The sequence below is a fragment of the Zonotrichia albicollis genome, chromosome 4 (genome assembly GCF_047830755.1).
Source record: "Zonotrichia albicollis isolate bZonAlb1 chromosome 4, bZonAlb1.hap1, whole genome shotgun sequence".
Taxonomy (NCBI): Eukaryota; Metazoa; Chordata; class Aves; order Passeriformes; family Passerellidae; genus Zonotrichia; species Zonotrichia albicollis.
Genome location: NC_133822.1, coordinates 20,167,592 through 20,194,648, shown reverse-complemented (window position 1 = coordinate 20,194,648; position 27,057 = coordinate 20,167,592). Strand labels below are relative to the sequence as shown.

Genomic DNA, 27,057 nt, shown 5'->3' with positions numbered 1-27,057 from the left:
TTTGAAATCTAAATGAACATGAACTACTAATTTTTAAAAAAATTATGCTTATAAGAAATAAGCCTTTAGATTTGCTTTAAAAGCACAGTTAGTGCTCCTTTAGAAACATTTGTATAGTATTTCTTCCTAGACACATTTTGTCCCATTCTTCTACCTAGGTAGATGGAACTCTAGTCGGTATCTTGCTGCTTTGTGTTTGAGAATGGAATTACTGCTGCTCTCTTTCTATAGCTCTAAATTAAAAAATTGGAGAACTGAGCAGTTGCTGTCAAGTTCTAAAGCATCTTTTAAATCCGTAACAAAGGAGAAGGCTGTGATCTCCTCCAACCCTGTGATTACTGGGTGTTTGTGATTTCTTTTAAGACACTTGTTCCCACTACCTAAGTCAGATTGCTGTGTATATGTTATCTAGTTTTTACCTGTGTTGAAGTTGAAATGAATGAATAACAATGTTGACCTTAGTATAATAGAATTTTGAAATATTCTTTTCTGTTCTTGGAATAGACTTCAGGACTCTGCTTTTTATCAGGTTTTGAATATTGTCCATATCCTCAACATTTTTTTCTTTGTTTTTGCTATTTTAATCTTTTCCAAAAAAGATGTATTTTCAGAAAGTAAATAAAAGTGCTCCTGCATCATAACTTTTCACACTAAGGCCTGAGTTCTGGAGGGAGAGCTCTTGCCATTGTAATTTAGATTTTTGGTCAGCAGAGGAGCTTGTTTATATGACAAGCTCAGTAACAACAAAATAGACAAAGTGTGCTATTAGTTTCTTATAAATTAGTTACTTCTACATAAGGAAAGACGGTTTGATAAGGAAAATGAGATAGAGAAAGGTAAGGTTGAGACTCAGACAATGTAAGGCAAAAAGGGTTCTAGGGGGCACAAGAAATGTCAATATTTTTGGTAGAAGAACCAGTAACACAAGATCAGATTTGCCAGTGCCTGTGTAACAAGTGGAGTTTTTACACTGCACTATTTTTTTTAAACTCTTTAGAAGCCCTGGTGCAAATAATGGATTTTTAACATATGATTCATTAAATCTATGCGTAGACATTTTTTGTTCTCTAGCTATGAGATAGGTGAATTCTGCTTGAGCTGTCAACTGTTTTAGTGCTCAAAGAGCTGGAGAAGGTAAGCCACTCCTGTCAGTTGGTCAAAAATAGTTGTGAATTTTCATGCTATGCTAATGGTCACATTTGAACTTGACTGGATGCATTCATTTGACAACTGCCACTGTACTACTTACTTCAGGCATCTGTGTTTAAACATTCTGTTGGATGGTGGGATGTGGTTGTTTCTAAAGTGTTTGGGTTTTTCTTCCATTTATAATAACACTGATGAATTTCCTTTGGTTATTTTTATAATAGAAAAAGAATTTGATTTTCTGGTTGAGTTTTCTTTCAGTTCATACCTTTTGAACAAAGAAATGTTGCATGTGACTTTGAGCAGTATCATATTACTAGCTCTTAAGAAAATGCTCTTTTAAAACCTCTGCCATAGTGGCAACTGATGACTGGATTTGATGAGAGTCCTCCTCCAGTTTAGACTGTGGATGGGATGATACTGAAGCACTTTATCCTAGAGTAGCTTATCTCAGTAACCTGTGATCTGCATGGAACATCACAAAAAACCTTTTAGCAGGAGCACTGACTAGAAGGGATAAGGTCTTTCCAATTGCCTTAGACAAATGGCATTGCTTTGTTTAATATATCAAGTTCATTCTTGAATTCAAATAATTTTTTTCCTTCTCTGTCAGAATTAAAAAGAACAAAAGTTCTTTTTCTGCTGTAAAAATTATCTTAAGCGATGCCATGTAATTCCATATTTAAAACAAACCTTTGGGGTCCTTCTAGCTGTTAGGAGCTGCAAAGTGGATAGCAGTTTCCAACTTTTATTCCTATAAAAATTTTTTTATATCAGTTATTTTAAAGTTCATTCAAGTTCAACTGTTCTTCTGAGTAATATAAATCTATGAAAGAGTAATAACAGAGCAATCTATAATAGGGTGTTATCTTTGTAAAATGAACAAAATCCCAAACACCCCAGGTGCTTTTTTACCACATTGTCCTTTTATCATCATGCTTTTAATCTTTTTGAACCTCACTAGAAATGGATCTAATAACTAGATTCAGCAGTTTATAGTTATATCTATATGAATATATATATATAAAAACATATATGTGTCTAATGACACAACACAACTTGTGTTCTGGTGTAAATTGGCATGATCTGTGGCAGGGCATTTCGGTGCTAATCCACACACATTGAATCAGCCTTTTATGTCTTGGCCCGTTGATATAAATTCTAGTTGAAGTATAAATAAACTTTTCCTTGCTCCAGTTAGTACTCTGTATATCTGATAGGAGACTGGAGCTCTTTTCTGGAAAAGGACTATGGGGAGAAGAAGAGATTAAATGAACTTTGTTTCTACTAGCCAATATCTTTAGTTGGCATTGGGCAATAGAGGCAAAAAAATAAACAAAATATTTTTGTGAAAGGTTATTTTTTCCCATTGAAAATCTATGAATCTATAATTGAGTTACATGCAGAGCAAAGCATTTAAATTAAGGGCATGCTTATGTTAATTAACTGTGCTAGTGCCCAGTACTAGTTGTATAATAATATTTTTTTCTTCCAGGATACATATGGGTATAAATGTGTGGAAATGATAAATTTATTACTTATTTACAAGTATGTTCAACAGATCTGTAGACAGATAACTGAACCAGATTTTAACAGGGAATTTAAGTCAATCCCTTCACCTGCTCATTTGTCTTGAAGTTCTAAGTTTAGTTCTCATTTAATACTTTTCTCATTTGAGGATATGATTTTGTAGAATATAAGTTTAGGATTGAGGGAAACAGATCAGTCTGGCAAGAATCATCAGGAGACTTGGCTGCAGTTCCTATATGCATCTCTGAAACAGAGCTCTTCTTCAACATTTCTCTCCCCTTACCTCTTGACAACTAGAAGTGGATTTTTTCCCTCCCTTTGATCTTTTAATTCTTTTGTGGTTGAATTGTGGGGTTTGGAGAAGTGGTACAATAGATTTTTTTATATTTTTTCAACTGTCATTTCCAAGATCTGGATGGGTCTTGACATGCCTACAGAGAGACTGGACATGGTGATTTTTCTTCTGGCCAAGTGCATACACAGAGCTTAAATTTCTTCAAAGCATAAGTTTTTCTGTTTAATGAAGCCTGCAAATCTAATGTGAATTGTATAATCTTTAGTCTGTAAAAGTTGAAGTTGAGAATTGTGTGGGAATATTTGTTTTTTTCCTGTTAAAAAAACCCAACAACAATTCCCCCCCAAAGTTTCATGTTAATGTCAGTTTTTTCAAGTTTTTAGAGAAGTCTTTTTCAGCCAGAATAAGCCAAAATATTAAGATCTCTGGCTCAGTTCCCTCCATGTATTTTAAGTGGAAACAATATAAACAAACTATTTTTCCTCTGACTCAATTCCTATTTTTATCTAGTTCTGCCCAATTATTTTGTATTTTATATGAATGTAGACATGAAGAGTTTCGTTTGATGAAGGTTCTCCCAACTGGAATTCTAAAATTTCTCTTCAGAATGTCATGTGTACAAAATAAATCTTCATTTGCAGTTGCAAGTTCCCCTTTTAGGGCAAATTGGCAGGAGCATGAAGGAAACCAGTAAGGATGGAGGAAGCTGAAAATGGAGTCATGTCACTCTTGGTTATATGGCCTGAAGTAATGAAGCCATTGCTTTGGGGTATTGACAGAACTGTTTGAAGTATCATAAATGTACTAAAAATTCTATTGTAGGTGCCAATAACAGCTCAAAACAGCTCATTTCTGCTTTGATGTGAACTGCAAACTTTATTTAGGAAAAAAAAAAAGCTTTGGGGAAGACATGCATTATTATATAGGAGAGCTGAGTGGTTCTTGTAATGCTTTATTTTCTTTGCCCAAGACAAAGCAATGGTAGAACATACATAGTGTTTTGTTTAGGTACTGGAAAAAATTGTTAAGCTTTTAACTCAAGGAGCTTATTCTCTTTTTCACAAAATCTTAATTAAAGTGGTAAGACACGTGCTGAAGAAAGAGATTAATGGAGTGTGCCTTTATCACTAATAGGGAAGTTCATGTGGTCTAATCACTGTCTATTTAAATAAAACTGAAAGAAGATTGGGATTTTGAAGCACCTTCACAAAGCACAGAAACTCAAATATAATGGGATATTAAACAGGAATGCATATTTGAGTGAAAAATTTTGTTTACACTTAACAGTTTGAGCAAAAGTGTACATACAGGTTTAAAGAAAGTACTTTTCTTTGAACCTCTAAGGAGTATCATTAGTTTTGTATTGCAGCTCAGAGTATTACTAAATGCTGAATTCATTACCTTATAATTATTTTTTTTAGCAAACTATTGTGTTGGACAATACATCTATGCTGCTGTTTGATTTGAAAGATCAAAGCTGCTCTCTGTGATGAGCAGGGAAGGCTGGCAATGTTCAGCATTAATAGGTGTACTCAAGTGTTGCCAAGATTAATGTAGAGATGACCCTGTGCCTATTTTCAGAATTGCAGGGGGGCGAATTCTGTCAACAGTGAAGATGCATTTGATAAAAGGCCGAAGCAATGGGGATCCTTTCTGTCAGGCAGTAGAGGAAGCTGTACAAGACTTGGATTTGAAGATTAAAAATATTATCGATTCACAACAGGAAACCTCGATTGCTAGCACTACTGGAGTCAGTCCAGCACGGGTAATGGGACTTCTTTTGTTCTTTTTGCTGTTGAGCTTTATAAGAAACCAAAAATCTTTTGCCCGGGTTTTTTTTTTTTCTTTTTACATTTTTAAAAGACTATCTATAGAGTATAATCTTTTTCTTAACTGTATAAAAGTAGTCATTTTCTCTACGCTGTGATTTTGAAAGACTTATACTTGAGGATTACACTGTGGATATCAAAGAACTGATTTACATAAACGAAATTTCTTACCTTAAAATTGCAAGTAAAATACTCTCCAAAGCTTAATTTGGTTGTGCAGTTATTATAAATTTAGATACTTAGAAGTGTCAGATTTGCCAATAGTTTCAAAGCAGTAAGTCTATAACAAATTTCCAAACAAAAGAACCTCATGAAAGTAGAATTAAGATTTGAGAACGTGTATCAGTAATTTTTATAAAAATACACAGCTTTTAATTAGCACAGCATGAAGTATTTCAAAGGGTAAGGCCTTCAAAGTGTAAGGTTAAATATGTAAGAAATCTAAAGCATGGTCGAATGTGGAGTGGGAAGGGAATTAAAGCCCCAAACAATAATGTGTAAGCTTTTCTATTTTAGTGTTTCAAGACAGCAATGAAACTATTAATGACTTTGTTTTCATGGAAGGAATCAGGATATTTAAAGTTCTGTAAGTAAGGTGTTAAAGGCATAATACAAGATTTCTATTTGTGGTTCATGTACTGTGAATCTACTCAGGTTTAGATTATTATCTTTTTGTGATGAAAAAATCAACCAACTTTTATTATTTTATTTTACATAATTGATGTATAAGGTATCTAATGTCATTTGTTTTTCTAGCAAATTAAAAAAAATTATAGACACCTTCAATGTGTTTAGAATTGTTAGGATGCTTTGTTTTGTGAAGTCATTGGATTTATGCCGTGGTAGCAAAAGATTTTTAACAAATTTTAATGAAACCTTCAGTATCCTTTTTCTTTTTTAAGACAGGTAAAACCAGCCAGACCCTATTGGCTAGTTAGTCTGGTTTAAATGTGTGTTTCCACTGAGTATGTTGGATATATATTTCATCCTCATTTTCCTCTTTGCTATGAATATTTATTCAGTGAATTGCTGTGTTTTTCTTTCATGCCCTTCTATTTGTTTCTCTTTCCCCTATGAGAAAATTATAACTATCATCAGGTCTGTCTTTATTTAGCTACTTGTGTTACCAACAAAATTTAAAAAAAATCATGTAGATTATTATAAGCCAGGTAAAAGCATTTTATTAAAACTTCATTCTTCAGAGAAATGCAGAGTTGCTTTTCCAAAATATTTATTTCTTACTGTTCTCCAGAAATTCATAGTCTGATGACTCTGTAGGAATGCTTAGCAGATCCTTGTTGAGGCAGAAGATGGCAAAGATGGTTGTATCCTGATGATGTGGGGAGGGCCTGCAGTGGAGAAGTTCATGAAGGGCTGAGAGGTATTCATGAATACCAGAGAGGTATTCCACATAGAGGAGAAGAGGAAGAGTCTGAGGAAGAAGCAGCAGAAAAGACCAAGTGTTAGAAACTGGCTGCAATCCTCATTCCCCATCCCCCTGTGCCATTTGAGGAAAGGAGTTAGAAAAGTTAAGAGTGAAGTTGAGTCTGGGAAGAAGAAAGGGATCCCATTATGATTAAATGTCAATAAATTAGATTAATTTCATAAAGTCAGATCTCTTTTGTTTATGATTTGTAAGTGAACAATCTGTCCTCATCTTACTTCCATTGGATGTTTTCAAGAGTTTTTCACTTCCTATTCTGTTTAGGAGGAGGAAGGATAGAGCAGCTTAGTGAGCACCTGGCAGCTAACCTGGGTCAGCCAGCGCAGTCCTTTGTGGGGCCTGAGGAATTAGAAATAAGGACAGTAGTTGAGAGAGGTAATGGGCAAATGTGGATTGAACATTGGTAGAGAACAGAATAACTGTGGGGAGACTTATTTTTTTGTAATTGTGGAGGGATGAGGGGTAGCATGTGTGTAAATTGTTTGCCTTTGTCAGCATCGTGTTTGTTATTTTGGTGTGGGGAGTTTTTTGTTGATTTAAGTGAAGTCTGTGAAAATTGTGACGAATTTCTGTTTTAACAATTGTCCTTAAGCATATGATTCAGAGAGCTGAAGAGTAAAAAACGGAGCTTAGACAAATGCTAAGATAGTGATACCAAATGGCATATTTTAGTGGAACTTGGTGTGGAGAAACCACTTGGTGTGGATATTACTAAACATATGGAGGGGCAGGTTACCTTTTGTAATGAAGAGAGAAAGCAAAATTTAGAAAGTCCAATAAGTTTTCCAAATTAATTCAAACTCTATTAGAAGTTAGAGCATCTGTATTGTTCTATTAAGATCTCGGGATAGCAAAGATTAATGCTTTGTTCTGATTCTTACATAGAACTTGGGGGTTTTGTTTTAATTTCACTTAATAAGAAAGCCCCCTGATGCTGTAGTTTTTCAGAAAAAATGATCTATACTCAATTTAAGTTGGTTTGATAGGATGTTAGACTGTTTTTCTTATGCCAGAGATTAAATAATTTCTTTGAGTGCAAATTTAAAATACGGTCTTAAGTGTAGAGGTGAAAATTATGCCTCCACTAGCTCCTGGTAAAGCTGCTTCCTCATAAAATGTACCTGAAAAGTGTAACTTTGTTAGAAAAATATTTGCATTTCTCCTGGCAGTGGCAGTTTTCTTCCATCATTGCTCAGTTTTTCTCCAAATACCTGGATTATAAGAATCTGGAGCTCCAGGAGAAGTTATTACTTTATGCAGCAGGAAGCACTATTTTGTGTTGAAGACTGCACAAGTGATTAATAGGAATTTATGATTTATTTCTTCCTAAGAAAATTACTACTGGAATCTGGCTGTAACTATGTTATTTAAAAAAATAATTTGATTCATGATTAGACTCATTTATAAGCATGATTTCTTTTTGTCTTACTGAGATCTTTTTGTTGTCTTACATAGAATTCTTATTTTGCCTTGGACTTTTATCCATGGTTAGTATAGAGTGAGCCTCTGGTGTTGTAGTACTTGAGATTTCTGAAATTTATTTCTAAAGATTATTTTTTTCTTTGTGTATCATCAGTCAAGATGATGCCAAGTTTGTACTTCTTTCATTAAGACAAAATCACAATTGCACATGTGACATTTAATAAAAATCTGTTATGGTGATGTAATGACTGAAGAGTTTCAGAATACATTTTGAGGAAATTAAATGGTACTGAAATAGGCCAATTCTGTAAAGCCAAGTAACATCCATTTCTGTAATTCCTATTTCTAGCTATTGATTATAACTTATAGTAGCTGACTGACATGTGTTGCTATGGTTTCTTGAAAGCTACATACACTAATTGATGTAATCAAATAGAGAGAAAAATAGAATTTGATCTTTTCAAGACTGTGTTTAAAAGCAGTTAACTGATTAGATAAATGCAGTTCATTGCTTGTCTTGCCCTTCAGAATAAAGTCAGAGTTTCTGTGTATTAGTGAATAAGACAGCCTATAGTTTTTAAATAACTACCACTGTGTATTAAGCCCTAAATTTCTCTGTGGAAATCCTAGTACCTTTAAAGAAAAATACAGCAACTTTCAAGATATTTTAAGTCCCACAGTGGCTATGGATTTCTCCATCTGTACTGCTGACTGTTGCATTGAGCACTTCCAGATGCGGATTGGGTTTTTCTGTAAGGAATTCTTCTAGTGGAAAATTATGGGGAATTCACCCAAACAACAGGAAATTGTGCCACGTACCTCTATTGTCAAATCTTGATGGAAATCTCGCTTTTAACCAACTGCTTTAGCAGATTGTTAGAGTGGTTGGACTTCACCAGGATGTGTTTGTGTACCAGAAAATAGGAGGTTCATTTCTGCTGCACAGTTTCATCATAGATTTATATATTTTTGTGTGACTTACTCATAAGTGCATACATGTAGCTGTCAGTGATCTAAACTTCACTAACTACTTGGGATGAGAAAAATTTTCCTATGGAGAAATTCTGCATAAATTCCACTTACTGTAAAAGGGAAGGAGGGGATTCTCACACCTTATGCTGATGTAGATTGATTTTGGAGCTGAGCTATTGGTCTGGCTTGATGAACTTTGCTGTTTTATGTTCCTTTTTTGTTTACTTACAGCCAAAATTACATTCCATAAATCATGGCACTGCTTATTGTGGCAGGGATACTATAAAAGTCTTGCTAGTTCTTCTGGATGAAGAAGCTGTCAGTCCTCCTACCCAGAACAAAGCAGACCTGTTGTGTGACAATGAAAACTTAAATTTGTGTGGCATCACCTCTGTTTTGACACTCTTCAGGTAAGTATTAGGAGGTTTCTTTTGTTGTGTTACTTTGTGCTTTTTTTTAAGGATCTGAGTCTGACAAAGCATTGACGTTACTTACACGAAGCAAATAACCAACATGCAGTCTGCTGTGAGATTAGGTGTAAAGGGAAAGCAATTTTAGAACAGTTTTGAGTTTTCAAAAGTTTTCTGAATCTTCATTAGTATTTTCTGTATTTTCAAGATACTTTTGTAACATGGATTTTTTGATATAGTGCATTTCTAGGCTGCACAAACTCTATGAAGGATACTCAAACCCATTTCTGTGGGCACTGACATGGAAACTCACCTATCCATGCACGCTGAGGAATCATCAGCTGTTGAAAAAACAGGATGCTGAGAATTGGGTTACAAAGAATTATTGGTTACAAAGAGGATTCATGAACCAGAACAATGGTGTAGACAGTAACATGATGAAGCTATTTTGAAACTACGTATTTTGGCAATTAAGATAGGAGAACCATTGCAAGGACGGCAGAAATTTTGCACCAGAGACAACTAGAAATAAATAAAATAAAGAACAAGAGAAACCAAATTTTATTTGTGAAAAATTGGACAAAATGAGCTAAATAAATAATGAATTATTGTTGAAGAACCTGTGTTCATATACACATTGATGTGCCATGACCTTAAACAGAGAAGTAATTACTTACAAATGCACAGATTAGTTCCTATTTCAAGACCAAAAAATTTCCCTTTATATGCATCATTAATTTTTTTCATTTTAGGCATTAAGTTTTTTCCTTGATGTATATAACTACTTACATAATGATGTGTAAGAGAGTGGAAACATTTTGTGTGAAATATGTGGAAAACTATATTGAATGTCAACCAGATGCTATTCAGGAGGATGGAAGTGGAATGGTGGCTTAGATGATCATCACTAGCATTACAAATAATAATAATACTGTGTCTGCAGAGCTTCAATATTGGAAACACACTGCAAAATGAGTACCAGAAACTGGAACTGTAGGTTTGCTTTCTTTGTGCTCTTTTGAGGTGTCACAGTGTATGTTGTTCCTTAAGAAAGCAGAAAATTAGGTAAAGCTTGGAGAGTAAAGGTATTTGCCTTTCTGTTTCTGAGGAACTTTGTATGGCAACAGTTTTTATTAATGAATTGCTTTTACATATCCTAAATACTTTTCTTTTTAATATAGATCTCCAGCACAATCCAGTGGCTCTTCTCCAAAACCTCTCAGACAACGTATTCTGAAATCTATGGATGAAAAAGTAATTAAGGTACTCTGTAGGAATTGCTATGCAAATCTAGAGGCATTGTAATAATAGTGATAAAATAATAGTAGCAGTGTTACAATTCAGCCAGGTTTCTGAGATTTTCATCCCACAGCTAAAGAAATGTAATTGTGATGAGCCTGTGGAAATGGCCCAACTACAGCAGTATTGTAATGTGAATAGAAATATCTAAAGCTCCAGAAGAGAGAGGCTTTAAACTTAGAAGTACTTCTTAATCACGATTTCTTAGTGAAGGTGTACTGAATTAATCTCTCTTCATTTACCAATCTGTGTATTTCAGGACCATAGAAATAAACCAAGCTATCTGAAAACAGAGATTAAACTGAATACAGGCACCTGATTTTAGTTCTGATGAAATAGACATTGAAAAAGTGTAATAGTGATGGTTTCATTGCTTTTTTTCTTTGGATGCTTTTTATTTGTACCACTCTGAGGACATTTCTATAACATTGCTTTGTGAACAGTAAAATAAAGCTGCTAATGTTTGCTTTTGTAGATGAAAAGGAACTTTACAAGAGCACATTAGTATTGTGAGGGGTTCTATTCAAAAGAACAGTGTTTCTGAAAATTGCTGTCTTTCAGTGCACTGCATTTTACAAAGTCTTTTTCCTTAAAGTTGGCAAACTTGAGTGTTGGGACTATGGATGGAGGTAGAGGTTGTCTTCTGCAGTATTTCAACAGAAAGCTAAATAAAAGTAGTGGCATAATATTTTTACAGATTTAGTCCTGACAATATGTAAAAACACAAATCTAATTAGCATGTTAGGAATAGGTATTCTAAGCCATCAGTACTGGTTTTAGAACATCACAATGGAAAAATATCTTTCACTGGACATTAGATAAACTTGAACACATAGTACATGTCTAAGAAGTAGAAAGACATCAAAATGAAAAGCACTGTCAGTATTTTCAGCATGCATTTTAAATATGCTCTGACTTCATACTGAGTCCTTTTTTGTGTATTGGATCAAGGACAAGCATTTTGGATACATGCACTAATTAGGGCGAAATTTAGTTTAAAACTTATAGGCAAATTATGAAAAATTGATAAAGTATCTTTATTTTATGTAAACAACATATTTAAATTGCAGCTGTACTCATCAAATAGAAAAAATATAATGATGTTTGTATAAAATGTTGAAATACTTAATTCTCTTATCCTAATGAAACCTTTGTAATTGGATACATGAACAGTTGTGTTCAATATCAAAGTGCAAAAATTATTATCTAAAAGTAATTACCTGTCACATTTGAGACATTTGCTGGTTTGACATGTTTTTAGCAGAAACAAGCAAAAATGAGTCAACTAAAATGGTTGTTGCTGATCAACTAATGACTTTTATAACTAAGACTCACTTCTCTGCCATCCATTTTGATTTCCACCCTCTCATATCAAATCCTACTTCTTTCTTAAAATGTTGATATTTCGTTTTATTTTTTTCTCTCTACGTCTCTAACAACTTCTGCAGTTTCTTTTGCATGTTTCTACTTCTCCATATTCTAAGTCCATATCTTTCTCTTCTTTTCTCTTTCTGTACCTTCTTTGTGGCTGCATACATCTACAAACAAAACTTCAACTGTCACCAATTCGCAGATTGAGTGACCTAAGTGTCCCTCTTGCCAAAATTGCTGTCTTCTGTTAATTCTACACTATCCTGTGGATGCCCAGCTCTTGATCTTGAGGTGGTAGGTCTGTCTTTCCTGGTGTATTTGTGTAATACTGAAGAAAATATTCTACATGCTTTATTTTCATTCCATGGCATTTCTGGAATATTTTTTTCTATATCTACTCAAGTGTAATTCACTAGGTGTTGGTTTTACTTTTTGATGTGCTGCTGTATGTTTTTCTTGGCCTTGATAGTTGCAACTTTAGCCCACGTTTCTTCACTGAGATTACTGTTCAAAAGATTGTTATCAAAGTGATTAGACACTAGATGCCATCCTATTGTTTCCATCTCAGTCTGTTCCTTTAAATTGTGGTACATATAAGCTGTATGAATCCATTCATTATTTGGTTTCTTGCTTTGGTCTGCCCTTGCTTACATTCAGCCTGCAGTACCAGTCTTTGTTGTTCATTTGTTAATTTTCAGCTGAACCCTTTTAACTTTTATACTGTTGCTTAATGCTGAAGGGATTTCCTATAGATATCTGCAGAACTCATTATACTCCTTTCAAACCTCTTTCAGTAACTTTAAATCAACCTCTCCCCACATCTTAGTCATGCTTTTTGTTGAGATAAATGCCCATTACAGTGACTAATTTCAGTTCCTTTTGCTGTGAATCCATATATTTCTTGTCTAGGATTGTAATGTCTCTTGGTAGAAGTAAATTTTACTCTGTCCTTTCTGTAGAGCACATAGCAGAGAGAATTCCTTCTCAAAAGCTGTAGATCTCAGGTGCTGTAGTAATATTTACCATCTTACACTGGGTGTCAGTCTCTGTTATTATTCCATGCAAACATCTTGAAATGTGTACAGGTTGCTTGTAAAATTCACAGTTACAAATTTTGTTATGCATAGTGCTAGTAATTGATTCAGGAGATACTAGATTTTTTTTTAAGTAAGGGAGTAGCAATACAATGTTTCTTCTCAATATCTGTGATCCTTCAGAGAGGTTTCTTTTGCCATGTATGTGATAGTAACTTTAGTTCCAAAAGACTGTCTTAAGTGCCTTTTTACCATGCTGCCTCTGATGGGTGTTAGGTGGTTAGTCTACATTATAAGTTTAGGATGTCTCATTAGGACTTATCCCATAAAAGTTACCTTTTCCATGACATTTGAGAAGGGAAGAAAAACAGAGTAGTGGTGTTTAGTTTGGTTGTTTGCTCAGTCCCTATATCTAAATGAAGAAAGAAAAAAGAGAAACACCTTAATTAAAAATAAAATTTTAAAGAAGCAAGAGATAAAAAGTTGTTTTCTCCTCTTTTCTTAAGAGGATCTGAGTTCTCAACTTCTGTGGAATTATATAGAGGAATGCAGACTGATAATATTTAGACCTAGGGCACATCATCACTATGTGTTTTAGTATCTAAAAATAAGAAGAGTGGATAAAATAAACAGGTAGCTATGAACTGGAAATGGTGTTCAGAAATAAAATAAATCTTGTGGATGTTTCCATTGTGCCAAAACAAATTCCTGGCAACAGTGAATGACAAAGAAATATTTTTCGTCTTTCAATCCTCATTAAATACTGGAAGAAACACAGAAATATCACCCAACTGTATTGGCATTTGTTCGGAAGCAAAGCTGTTGCTCTTATTGCTTGATGAGAAGGAAGTCTGGGGAACAAGCATGTTGCATTGTTTCATTTCCTCTAGCAGAAGTAGGTAAGAATAAGAATATGAAACTTGGTTTTTCCTTTGGGAGCCAATTTAGTTTCTAGTTTATCTGTTGTTTCAGTGAAGTGTCACTGGTGAAAGGTGTTTTGTAGAAGGAGTCTCTAATTCAGAAAGGTCTGTGGAACATGTATTGAGTTATGTCTCTTGTCAGCTGTCCTTGTTATGTCACTTGTCTGCTTTACTGAAATACATAAGCAGCCTAATTGGACAGGAGAGAATTGTTTTATCTGAAAAGGATTCATCCAGCCTTATGTCTGCTTTTTTGACTCATATTTCTGTTTATGTGAAATGAGTAGAAACCCTGTAAGTGACTAGTTATTTTGTAGATTTCTATGGGTTATTAAAGCTCTGCTTAGTGGTGTGAGAGGGGAATGAACAGGCTGTTACAATAACCTGCTTTGTTTAGCCTGAGGAGCAATTTAGGACAAAAAAAGTTGCATAATAAGATTTTTGTTTGTGTTCTGCACTGCAAAATATTGAGATCTTCAAGTTGTAGGTGAAATCTGTTCCTGAACTAATGGGATTGAGTGGAACTGAGAACTTCAGAACTAAAAACTGAAGAATCAAAGTTATTAGGCTGTAAGCATGCAATATATGAGAGTGTAACAGATCTTTTTTTGCAAAGTTAAGATTGTTTTGGCCTTTTGATATATTGTTTTAGAAAGCCTGCTGCACTGTTAGCAGACTTAGCCTGAAACAGCTGCAAGGACTTTCAGTAGTTTGGTGTGGTTTTTTTCTTAATGTAACCGGAGACAACCTTTCCTATATGAGGCACTATTTCCCTCCAGTTGGGAACATAGCTGCAGATCTAGTTTTAAGAAGAATTTGTGGCTTAAGAACTCTAACAAATCTTGGCATGCTTGAAGTTCATTGTAATTTTACTGTGTACAGAAATCCTTCCAAGAAAAAAGCAAAAATCTTGGTTTGCTTTTCTCGTGTGACTTTTTCATGTCTCTATAAAATGACTTAATATCTAGCTTCATGCACTGCTGTTATTTTTCATAGCTTAGTTCTCTAAATGCTGTTACTTGAGAGAATTGTTTTGCCTATTTGTGATTCCAGTACAAATAAACTGTGACTTGGAAAACTATTAACAGGAAGTTATCAAGAGTTTTCCTGTATGCCCACTGTAATTGTGAGCAGAAGAGTCATAGTAATAGAGAAAACAATCTTCACGTAGTAGTCTCATCTATTGTTGCAAGAAATGTTTGTTTCCTAAATGCAATATAATTATGGAGAACAGCAAAGTTGATTGGTAGTTTAGTAGAGGAGGGAAGTAAATAGAATGAAAAGGTTACATGTTCAGCACAAAATCTGAGGAAAGAATGGTGTCAGTTGATAAACCACATTTGTGTAGAAAATACCACTTTCATTTCTACAAGACCCCTAAACTACTTTGTTTAGTATCCATAGCTGTGAGTTTTGTTTGAAAGCCAATAATTAGGTGATTTGGGGTTATGTTCTCAAAACAGTAGCAGGTTATTTTGGGATAGCAAAAGGCTGGTACAATATTGTGCTAAAAAAAATAGATTGTTGCAGAACAATAAAAGCTTTCTACTACCTGAGATATCCAGGATATTTTTTAGTAATATACCTTTGTTTGGCAAAGATATAATTTATTATTTTGTTACTTGTCCTTTTTTACTCCTTTCCCTTTTTCAACTTCCTCTTTCAAGTTACCTTGAATATCTTTTTCTCAAAGGACAAGGGTAAGGATGGAGAAAATAAATTTTCTTTTTATCTCTTTTTCCCTTCCAAATAGTACTCTAGTTGTTTGGCTAGAAAATAAAAACATGTGTTTGTTGTTACTGATGTAGGTTTTCAAATTCTATTATGCCGTTCCAGTGCATAAAAACCAAATCTCAACATTCTTAGTGACTAAATATTGGCAGTACTGTCTGTATGCAGATGCTGGAAGGAGATCTGGAACAGATTATAATCTAACTTTTAGAAATAAATAGAGCATTCACCATTAATATTTCACATAAAAGCAAATGTTTTATATGGGCATCTTGAACAACTGAAAGCTTTCTCTAGATACAGATGTTAAGGTGGGAGAATGTACTGCTTTATCTGCTTATTAGGATTTCTAATTGGCCTACCTGTGCTGAAACAGTTGTAAATTCTATTCTTCTTTCTCCCAGCTGAAGAAGGGTAACAGTGAACCTTTTTTTCTGAAATGCAGCAGAACTTTTCTTTTTATGGGGATAAGAGCAACATCTGACTTGCTTGTGAAGAGGAGAAGGAATAGTAAGGCTGAGTTTATTGTGTGCCATTTGTGTGCAGCAAACTGATCTCCCAACATTTTTTCTCTCCCAGAGCTGTGGGTCGTTGGAGTGGTGCTCTTAAAGTAGTGAGTTTTAGGGAATTTAATATACAAGAACTCTAAGAGCTTTTTTTCTGTGAGCTTTTTCAAGCTGTTGATAGGTTTCATTGTGTGCTTCAAGTAAATTTTAGGTTGATCTTTCTTCTTAAAAACATTCCAGGGAAGCTCTACTTGGTAATTCAATGCTAGACTTGTGCTCCTTTCTGCTGCCTTCAGGCTGTTAAAACGTGCTTATTGCTACTTCAACCAATGTAATACAGTATGGAACTGTAGCACAGTTCTTTATACTAGTGAATATATGTTCCTAGACTATTTGAGAAGTTTGACTACTTCAACAAAGGTGTCTTACACTCTATATGCACCCTCTGGATTAGTTCTAGCATCCAGTCTGATTTGGTAGAGCTTTGTGTGTCCTGTTTGCAAATGCCTGACTGGTATGTGATGCAATAGACATATTTCAAGCTTCAGTGAAGTTGAAACACAGATGGGTTTATGTTGTGAGTTTTCCAGTGTTTGAGCTTGACTTCTGTCTGTTGACTCCACATATTTTATCCCTACAAACTGAATTAGTGAAGTGAGAGATGGGCGTGGTAAAAAGAAATGCTGTTTTTAAAAAAAAATTGCTGGTTATAGAATGGTAACTGTCAGACTTTCTTGCTCAAATTTTATGTTCTTCATGCTGTATTTATTATAGATTAATCAACTTTGCAAAATTGTAGTTTATTTGCTTCTTGCAATATGAATGTGATAGAAAGCCATTCAAGTTGTATAATTTTTATGTGTGTCATTTACTTAACAGTAATTCAGAATTGAGGAATTTGTAAAGGGCTATGATGAAGTTTTTTCAAAAACATACAAGTACTGGAAAATATTTTTCATTAATATTACAGTAACCTGGATCTGAGAAGAAATGCAAGTCCTGTATCTCCTTAATATTGTAATTGTACAATATGATGGTCACTAAATTTAAATTAGACAGCTGCTCTATCCTTCAAAACACTTTCTGAAAAGAAAATAATGACATATACAGTCTAGAGCTTCCTCACAAGAGGAAGAGGAGGTGCAGACTGATCTCTACTCTCAAGTGGCCAGCAATAGGACACAAGGGAATGCCTTGAAGCTTTTTGAGGGGCTTAGGTTGGATATCAGGAAAAAGATGTTCACCTGAATGTTGATTGGGCACTGGAACAGGCTCACTAGGGTAATGGTTGCACTACCAAGCCTGACAGAATTCAAGTGTTTGGACAATGCTCTCTGGCACGTAGTGTCATTCTTGGGGTGTCCTGTGCAGGGCCAGGAGCTGGACTTGATGGTTGTTGTGGGTCCCTCCCAACTCAGCATATTCTATAATTCTACTTACAGTCAGTGAGCTGAGGCATAATCTTGAAGCATATGAACCTTGTAAATATCTCTGTATGTAGTCTTATTTTGTGGTAAATATTTTAAAATACAAAGAAGATTAACTCTAGAAAGAGATCTGAGTTTTTGAGAGTCAGGCTTGCTAGCTTGCCCTGTTAAATCTCCTTTTCTTTCCCAGTCTGTTATGTGGCCCAAACAAATTGCAGTGATAGTCAGCAGAGAAGACTTGTTGTTTTTGACTCTTGAAGGGAATACTGAGGACTAAATTAAAACTATCTATGTCCAGCCTTATTGAACCAGAAAGAACAACTGTTTCTTTAAATGAATGTGTTTTTTTTTTTTTTCCAAATACTCAGTGTATTCACTTGGCCAATAGCAGTACCATGAGTAGATATCTAGGTTGCTTCTCAGTGATAATCTCCAGTCTGTTACCCTATATGTAGGAAAGCAGGATCTGATCAAAGTGGCATCAATTGCGACTGAATTTTGTGGATGACTTCCTCTGGGAAAGGATGTTTCTGGCAACATTATTATCTTTCTTTCTGTCTAAATCTGAGAATTTAAATTAGAAGAAAAGTGTATCTCTAAGGGTCAAATCTGAACTGCAGGTTTAATCTTGCTTGTGCTAAGAAGAAAAGTAGACTTGCATAATGCAAACCTTTTAATCAGAAAATTGTCTGTAAACCTCTTATTCAACAAATCACTCCTGCTATCTATTTATGTAGTAATATTTATTTTGTAACAGTGCTTATTACTTGTTCTTTTCTCTGATGCTTTTACTGAAGCACTTGTTCAGCTCAAATGAATTTAAATTTGCCTGTGCTGTTGTGATGCAATTATTAGCTAAAAATCCAATTGTACTGTAGTTATCTGCTCTGTGCTATGTTTTTCAATATAATCTATATAATCCAGTGGACTTTCAAATGGAAGTGAGGGTAGAATTTTTCTTGCAGAACCTATACCATTTATGGTCAATTGTACAGAAAGTACAATGCTTGACCCAAAATTCTTAGCTGATGTGGAGCTGTAACTTAAGAATAAGCTGAGGAAATTTTACCTGGGACTTGAACTAAATGGGCATGTTTTGGCAAATGAGGAGTTAGACATTGGCATTCAATGGTGAAGTGGCTTAGTTTGAAGATCTAAGAGTTAATGTATACCTTTCTGAATGAGCTGAAAACATAGTTTGGAATTATTTTAGTACTTTTAATAGAATAATAAATGATTATTCTTGAAAGCCCTTATGCTTTGTAAATTAATATCTTATTTTCCTTTTTAATGTGAACGTATCCATTTTTCTGGTATTTTATGTGAAAAGAATGGTAAAGCTCATTATTATACAAGTCTTGCTGGTGTTGTCTTTCACTTTTTTAAAATATAGAAGCTAATAGCAGATTGGTATTTGCAGATGAAGCAATCTTCAATTAAATCCCAGTTTGCCTGTACATATAAAAATGATTTGAGTGAAATGAGTGGCCAGCATTCCCATGCAATTCCAACCTGCAAACATCCCATACCAAAGCAACATTTAAAAGCTGGAAAGCCCACAGGTAAGCTGTGGTAGGATTGAATGAATAAATGTGATGGGTAATACTTTAAATGCTATCCAAAAAGCCTTTAGTATAACTCAAATATTTTCAAGAAAAGGAACAAAAATGTCTCATTGTTCTCCATGTTTCATGTGCCAGTTAAATCTTTTTGCAATAAAATTGTAGTGCCAATTCTTTGAAAATATAAATGTTTGAAAAGTGTGTTGATGCTATCTTGCAGTAAAAATGTGATATATGTTGCATATATGACATATCTGTTCTTATTCTACAAAAGTAAGCCATGTGCAATTTATATTTTTGCCATTAAAAGGGGGGGAAATTTGTTTTACTGCAGTACAAACTTTATAATATATAAAATTTTTATGCCCTTTAACCCTCTCTTCCAATATCTTAAAGTTATAAATCCACTTCCCTAAGTTAGTTCTTACATGTTTTTGAGCAATGTAATTTTAAATTGGCAATGCACTTATGAGCACATAGCAGATTTAATAGCAGCGACAAGCATAGCTTTGTTTTATTGGTAATACATTATTTTTGATTAAAAAAAAATAACATGGCAGTCCTTATAGAAAAAGGATGTGTGTTCCCAGGTAACTTTTTATTTCCTCACATATGTTTTTGATATTCTTACATGACAGAAGGTCCAAATTCCTGTCTTGATGTACCAGGGCTTGGAACTATTTCTGAAAGTGTTCACCAGACTAGAAGTTATACAGAGATGGGAAAGCTGAGTTGTCAGCCAAGGAACAAGAACTCTGAGAATGAACAGATGGATTTGAATAATGACAAAATAATCTGTGACAAGGAAAGTGAACCATCTTTGCAAAAAAATACTAAAAGACTTAAGACTTCAAGCAGCTCTAAGAAGGAATTGGACAGCAAAATTGGTGGAAAAAGAAAACAGACCAAAAGTGCAAGTAAGAATAAGTTGATTGCTGGTCAGGCAAAATTAACTCGCTTTTTTCAGCTCTAAGTTTTTGTTTTCACATACATGGGGTCTTGATAGTTGTAAAATTTTGCAAGAAAAGAGATTAAATTTATGAATTACTTCCTTTCAGATGTAAATAATTGAAAGTAGCTTGTGTATTATAGTAGACAGTTACTTACAAGTCTGGATTATGCTGAAGTATTTTATTTTTTAATAACAGTACATTGTTAATAATTACACTGTTATTTTTGGTAATGAATTATGTATTCCTCTACAATGCAATGGGAAATTAAGTTTGGATGTGTATGTACAGTTACACTAACACTCAGTAACTTCAAATTACATTAAATTCAGAATAAAATGTTTAATCTTCAGAGAAGGTGGTGGAGATAAGTAGTTTTCACACTTGCCAACAAGGTCGATAGACTCTTCCCAGCATACACCTGAGGACTGCAGGAGAGAAAAAGAGCTTGAAAATTTAAATCATCAAAGAACCAGAATTCTTATGGCTTCTGGAAATATTAATTTAACAAATGCTCCCTCCCCTGTGCACCAAATCATAACAGTCATGTAGTCTCTAAATGAACATTTAACAAATTGCTATATTGACATTGCAGTGTACTTTACCAAAATGAAATAATTTTCTGTGCAAAAATAAAATATATTTACTGTCAAAATCTCTTCTTCCAATAGGTAATTTAGCTGAATTTTCTTCATCTGTGGTCTCTCTTTCCTGTATTGACTCAATATTTTGAATTTCAGTGTCAGCTGGAAAAGTCATGGCTCCCTTCAGTGCAGGATAAGGTAGTTGCTTTCCACCTAAGTTGATTGGCATAACATGATTGAAGAAATCATGCCTGGAACCTCTGTCCTGTTTTGTGGGAAGACAAGAGGTTTATCTTAATTTAAAGTCAGTTGTATCACATTTTGTTCTTTGTATTCCAACAGTGCAATTATTTTATGTTTCAAAATCATACCTTAATAGTTATGACCTGTATTGCATCCTTGGCCAAAATGGTGTAATGGACATAATTAAATGAGTTCCATGCTTGGCAAAGTTAAAAACCTGTTGCTACATATAGGGACATCATCAAATATAAATATAGGTTTCTTCTCATCCCCCTCACCCCAACCCCCATCCTCCAAGTTTTGGCTACTGTCTGTGAAAATCAGATTTAATTCAACTCTCCAAGTTACACATTTAGAATCTTGGCATTAGATATATAGAGTTGTATTTTCTTTCTTGACTATGTTATGTTGAACTGGTGTTTTTATATATTTACCTGGTTATTGCTTTAAAGTGTTGCACTTGTTTTCTAAAGGGATATAAATGAATTTCAATTTTACAATTAAGCCAAAATTTAAAACTGAAAACTCACCAAAGACTTTGTGTTTCCAGCATTCTTATCATTGAAAACACTGCTGTCTTCAGTCTTGTAGTACTTCAGCAAAGGTATAACTCCTCTGTTCATACTTTTATCTCCATTTTGTAGAGTTTTTCCTAGATTTAATGCAGCAAGCAACATATCTTCATCTTCTACCTCTTGCAGAGACTTTGAAACTGAGAGCAGACAACCTTGAGAAAAAAGAGAGAGAAAGGAAAGAATTAGGAGATATGATGAGATGCACATTTTTTAGTCATTTAATGCTTGCATAAAGGTTTGGCACTTCTCAAATTCTAAGAAATCTTTTCCAGTGGTAAATAATTGTGTTTTCCATTTCTGGAATGGCACACTTTATATATTTTACAGGTTGAATGGAAACTACTTCAAAGGCTGATGAGTTCATGCTTTTAAAATGACTCATATCAAGGAGTAACCTTTTCTATAATCCTTCTAATCCCATCTGTTTAGCACTAAAACATTTCTTTGTCATACCTAATTTGTTTCTTTGTATGTTTTTAGAAGAGATTAGTTTCTTTTGGTGGATCAACACAGCAAAGTTCACAGGAAAAGTGATGTCCATTTGAGTTGTTTATAAAGCCTTACCTCTGGTTAAGGCAATTTAAGAAGAGTAACTAATCTACATAAGAGGGATTGCGGTGTGATGCATCACAGTTGTGAATCTGGATTCACAAAAGAGCTGAAATTCTGGAAAGTTGAGAATGTCTTAGACTGCTACCATGTTAAATCTGAAGTAATTAATTTGTGTTCTGATGTCTGTTATGTCAGGTTGCATTATACCAAAGAGCTAATGGCTAGAAATATTTGTTAGTACCTAATTAACTATGTTTGTGTTTTCTTACTGAAAGTGGACCTTTCTCTGCTACAAATATAACATAGTCAAATATGCTAAGAATGTAGAAAGAAAACTTCTGTTTTTCATTTAAAATTTCTTTGAAATGTATTTTTTACCTTGTGGAAGAAAATATAAGCATTTCTGCACACTACTGTTGCATTGTTGTTGTGTGGGGCTGATTTTTGTTGTTATTGTTGGCTGTTTTTGTTTGGCTTGGGGTTTTCTGCCTTATCTGGAAAGCAAATAGGGCCGGCTGAAATTTAGCTAATCTGTTAGTGTTGGTGACAGAAACCACACATCCATTGGCCGTGTGCCTCTTAGCTAGTGCTTCATGTTTCATCCTTTAGCTTAGTGCAGGGGACCATGCTGCTATTCAAGGCCAAGCTCCAGGAAATTGGCCCCTGTTCCCTGCTGAACTTCCTGGAAAACCACCTGCCTTGCCAAAGTAACTTCTTGATAAGACATTTCATGGGAAAATATGTCATGCTGGACTAAGCAGATTTTGACTAAAGCATTTTTGGTGTCCTCTCTTTCTCCAAATGAGAAAAGTGCATTTCTGGGCAAAGCATCTCTCAAAAACAGAATTGTTGCTTCTCATTATTTTCATTTCCTTGCTGTAGAGCCTGTACTTGCCTTTGGCTAATGAAGTGTTTTCTTTCCTTTGACTTTAACTGCCTGTCTACAGAGGAGACAAATTTGAGAGTTGATTGTACAGGGTTTAATACATATCATCCAATAATTTTTATTTTTCCCTCACATTAAGTATTTGTACAGTTTTGTTCAATTAATAAAGCAAAAGCCATATATGCTCTCTTGCAGGTACTTTTCATTTAGCTCAGCCTCGACAGAACAGGAGTGCTCTGGAGCTGTGGTGGCAGAAAGCTGTTCTTTTTCATATGTTGGTCTAAGAGTTGGAAAACAAGCTATCAACCCAGTAATTGGAGTAGGGGGCAGGAGCTTCTGCTTCTCTGGAGCTCTGGCACCCCCAGGTGTGCAGCTTCTCACACAAGGCTCACTTTTTAATGCTTCTATCATTTAATACAAAACACAGCTGACCTGGATCATTCAGTTTGTCTGTCTACAGCATCTGGCTAGTTTTCTACTATGAGACACAAGCTGATGTCAGTGAAGGAATATGTTTGTCGGGGCAAAATTATGGTACTTGCCCCAGGATCTTCTACTGCTTCTTGAAGTAGTTGATAATTTTTAAGGTTTGTTGAAGATCCAAGGTGATTGTGAGTGATAATGAGTAGAAGCTTCTAACTAGGCTGCCAAGAAATGCAGAGCACGTGTCTGTAGATTCAATGACTTATCAACTGCTCTGAACAAGCAGAAAACATTTGTACACCTGCAGATGTGCAATGCGTGTGTTGTGTACAGCTCTTCATAATGCCTTGGAAATCCTAGCACTCTGACATCTACATTTTTATTTATTCCTCCTGCAACTAGAATTTTAGTAAAAATCTAAAATGTTTTAATGCATCGTTTTGTGTTTTGCCATTATTTTGACTTAAAGTTATAAATAGTATTATTAACCCAGTAGTGCTTTCAGAACAATAACCATTACTTTGAGAAATTCTTCTTGCTTCTACTTTGTTACAACAAAATATGAACTCTTAACATCAGAAATCTCATGTGGTGTATATATAAGTAAATAAAATCTAGATGATAACATATCTGGACTTTCTCTGTACTCATTTTGAATTCTAGGAATGGGTTACAAAACAATTGGAGTAGTTTCATTTGGTCTTGTAACTGCTGTAATTGCTGTGTACAAGTGCTCAATTCCTATTTCCTAATCCTATTGAGTGAAGAATAAATGCAGCAGTATGTATTGTATAAATTCAATTATTTTCTATTATCAGAATTGAAAAACTTCACAATACAGGAGATACTATTTAAGTCACCTTAATAAATCATTTTAGTCAATCTTAAAATAGCACAAAACCAATTGGTCAATGTTAATTTGCCCAGTGGCTTACTACTTCTGATTTTAAAAGGTGATTTTTTTGTTTTATTTTTAGTTTGGATCTTGCACATTTTATACAAACAGCTGTATTTTAGTCTGATTTGTGGAAATACTAATCCCTTCTTGTGTGTTCTATCTAAATACCTCAGTGTTTTAGTTCCAAACCCTTCCCACCAAACCAAACAAGCAGGTGTTAAAGTGGAGATTCTCTGTGCTAAAAATGGACAGAGCGTGTCAGCAGTTCACAGGGCAGATAAGAGGTAATTAGCACACTTCATTATTGACTGTAGGAAATTAAGACTCTTGCTTAGCACTGTTTTGTTGTTCCTCCTGCTGAATTGGTAGTCACCTGGAATCAGTGAATTGATTTAGCATGAAATAGGCACAATGCTGCAATGAGAGATCAGCTCTGGACTTGTGCAGTAGCACAGCTCTAAATATTTGGAGAACCTAAAAGTCATCTTCTATAAATGTGTCAGGAGAATGTACAAGAAAAGGGTGGGGGTGAAACCCCACAAACTAAATTATTTTTACCAAATTTCTGCCCAAGATCCGAGGTATCCATTTCAGCCCTCTGTTGAATTCCAGTCTGTGTATTTATAGAATGAAATGTTACATTTGTTTGCGTTACAAATTAATTTCACAGTTGGAGAGACTTTAAAAATATTTTCTGTTGCTTGTTTTGAAAGGCATTTCTGAATTTCATTTGAAGCAAGTACATAAAAATGTGAGTATTTCTTAAGGAGTTGTGCAGCATCAGCAGAGAACAATTTATGCATAGTTTCTTCTAGCAAAGTTAGGGATAAACATATTGGTCACTGTGTCTGGCCTTTTTTAGAATTATTTCTATTATATAAAATGGTCTGTTCTTGTAGGAAAGATTTGCCAATAAACTACATTTAGAATTAACTGATTCACTGTTTAAAAACAAATTAACCCCCCCGAAATATATCCCTGCCTCCCTAAGTTTCTTCTTCTCAAGAACCTTTTGCAAAGCAATCCATGTGTAAGTCTATTAAGGGTGCCCAATTAATCAATGAAGTGGAAAGAGGAAAAGAGGGAGATTGCTCAAGCCATAGTAGTTTCTTAATTAAGAAAAAACCAGTGGTGATAGTGAAATATTCTGTTTTCATGTAAAAACAAGGCACACTCAATTATTCTGTAACCAACAGCAGGAACTTCCTTATGAGGACAATAAAGAGGATAAAAAAGACTGGGCCCCTTTGCTTTGCAGGCATATGAGAGGATTTCAGCCAAGAAAAAAATACAGGAAAAAGCAGGAGGTGCAACTGCAATTTTGAGCTTCATTTGAGCACAGGATGTCTGTGAGAGGCTTTGAAGCTGGCTATCCAGTGCAAGCCTGCTAAAATTCCTGTAATTTCTACACTTCACCATTACTGTTCATATGGTTTTGATAGTGCTGAGGGGAGTAATTTATTTTGCATAACTGACATGAAGGCAGGAAAACTTTTTTAGGAATGTTGATTATTGTCAGCTCTTTACCAATGGTGCAGGAACCATTGTTGGATTAAGCCCCTTAAAGAGCAGTGAATGCTCTTGCTGGTACACAGTGATGGTAAGACTGACCACAGCTGGTGTTTCAGAGGAGCAGAGCAGCAGTTCTTCTCTTTGCTATTATCTGAAAGGGGTCTGGGTAAGGTAAATGAATGCTGCTATCAATGTTGTTCCTATTATCCATGAATCCTATTGATGTAGCTGTGTCCTATACATGTCAGTCCAGGTTCTCTTACTGAGCTGGATCCTCTGAGTCAGTTTGTGTGATAAGATGCAGCTCTCATGTAGAAAGCGGAATGAATCCAACTCTACTCTATTTCTTTTTAGCAGAGCAATTGTTCAGTAAATTGGCACTTCATCAAAATCAAAATCATTTACTGGTTTTCACCTGGGTTTTTTTTTTTTACCAAAAATGTCAAATTTTTTGTTTAAGTATAGTTCTTTGTTTTTGTTTATTTTTATTTTTACATTTCAGTCTCATTTAAACACAATTGCATTTTCATCTGAATTTTTTCTACTAATGCTTTTTTCTTATGACAGAGTATAAACATCAGTTGTTTGGAATCTTGGTAGTTATGGAATAATAATGCTGCATTATGAGTCCATGAAATATTTTTATACTGTTTTGGATGTCAGGTACATTTTTGAGATATGCTATTTTGTGAGATATTCCTTAAATAAACACAGAAGTCAGAGGTGTTTACACACAGAAGTGCTCTATTTTCACATGGTAAGCTGGGCCACATACCTAAGGTGTGGGTCTGGGTTTCTCCTCATGAATTCTGCAAAAAGAATCAGTTATTTTTTAATTCTGTTATTATGAAGTAAAATTTAAAACCTACAAGGACCCACCAGGTATTCTCTCTCTGGTGTGCCCTACCAGTCTGTGATTTTGGCTCTTTACTGTTTACTCTAGCAACAAGGGGTTGGAACCAGGTAATCTTTGAGGTCCTTTCCAAGCGAAACCATTGTTTGATGCTACTCCTGCCATTCATATGGCATTAGCACAATGGTGAGGACAATGGGACAGTATGTGTGTTCCCTTAATTGTTGCAATGCTTGTGGTTGTTATCCAAGGACTGGGAGTCACGTTATGATTTAGTGACTCTCGTATCCTTGAACGTATTTTCTTTATTATCTATGCTAACAATCTAACCAAATTGTACCTGCTTCTGTTATATCAATTCCAGTCATGTCTTTTTCATCCCAAGTATGTGAACTTTGTGTATGATTGAAACATCTGTCTCGCAGGCTCTGAGGAAGAGGAATTGCAGGCTGTTAATCATACAGTTTCTACTGTGTATTACCTTTGTCTGCAGAAGAGACTGTGCTACCACTGATACTCAAAAGTACAGCCAGATACTTATAAAAGCTCTCAAGAGTTCCTGCACAGAATGGCAGTCATACTGGAGATTCTGATGGAAGCTGTCCAGGAGAAATCAACTAAGTTTCTGGACATACCATGTCGCTCTATGCCAGCATGCCTGGTAATTCCCATAAATGAGGGCC

General features: G+C 34.8%; 2 protein-coding genes across 8 annotated transcripts in view; one reads left to right on the top strand and one right to left on the bottom strand.

Annotated features, from left to right (window-relative positions):
- The window catches only part of PARPBP (PARP1 binding protein), a 41,054-nt gene extending 17,343 nt beyond the window's left edge, over positions 1 to 23,711 (top strand). For 4 of the 7 annotated variants that reach the window (XM_026790914.2, XM_026790913.2, XM_074539022.1 and 1 more), the window contains 6 exons: positions 4,553 to 4,736; positions 8,870 to 9,048; positions 10,230 to 10,311; positions 18,757 to 18,898; positions 19,537 to 19,815; positions 22,884 to 23,711. In XM_026790914.2, coding sequence (XP_026646715.2) covers positions 4,553 to 4,736; positions 8,870 to 9,048; positions 10,230 to 10,311; positions 18,757 to 18,898; positions 19,537 to 19,815; positions 22,884 to 22,972 — 955 coding nt within the window. In that variant the 3' untranslated portion in view covers positions 22,973 to 23,711. Of the gene's footprint in view, positions 1 to 4,552; positions 4,737 to 8,869; positions 9,049 to 10,229; positions 10,312 to 11,920; positions 12,013 to 18,756; positions 18,899 to 19,536; positions 21,402 to 22,883 lie in introns of those variants that run through there. The other 3 variants (XM_074539021.1, XM_026790915.2, XM_074539024.1) reach the window with 3 other exon arrangements.
- On the bottom strand, positions 20,049 to 21,551 carry PMCH (pro-melanin concentrating hormone). The gene is made up of 3 exons (XM_005482723.4): positions 21,206 to 21,551; positions 20,496 to 20,697; positions 20,049 to 20,276 (listed from the first exon to the last, which is right to left on the bottom strand). Exons 1-3 carry the CDS (start codon positions 21,455 to 21,457, stop codon positions 20,227 to 20,229), a joined length of 504 nt encoding a protein of 167 aa, XP_005482780.1. The 5' UTR covers positions 21,458 to 21,551; the 3' UTR covers positions 20,049 to 20,226.
- Positions 23,712 to 27,057: the final 3,346 nt, after the last annotated feature.

What these genes read in the sequence shown, in the direction of transcription:
- PMCH (XM_005482723.4), bottom strand. Translation starts at nt 21,457, where the DNA reads ATGTGCATCTCATCATATCTCCTAATTCTTTCCTTTCTCTCTCTTTTT. An exon ending in CTGGAAACACAAAGTCTTTG is followed by an intron (nt 20,698 to 21,205) that starts GTGAGTTTTCAG and finishes CCCACAAAACAG; the next exon opens with GACAGAGGTTCCAGGCATGA. An exon ending in TGGAAGAAGAGATTTTGACA is followed by an intron (nt 20,277 to 20,495) that starts GTAAATATATTT and finishes TCTCTCCTGCAG; the next exon opens with TCCTCAGGTGTATGCTGGGA.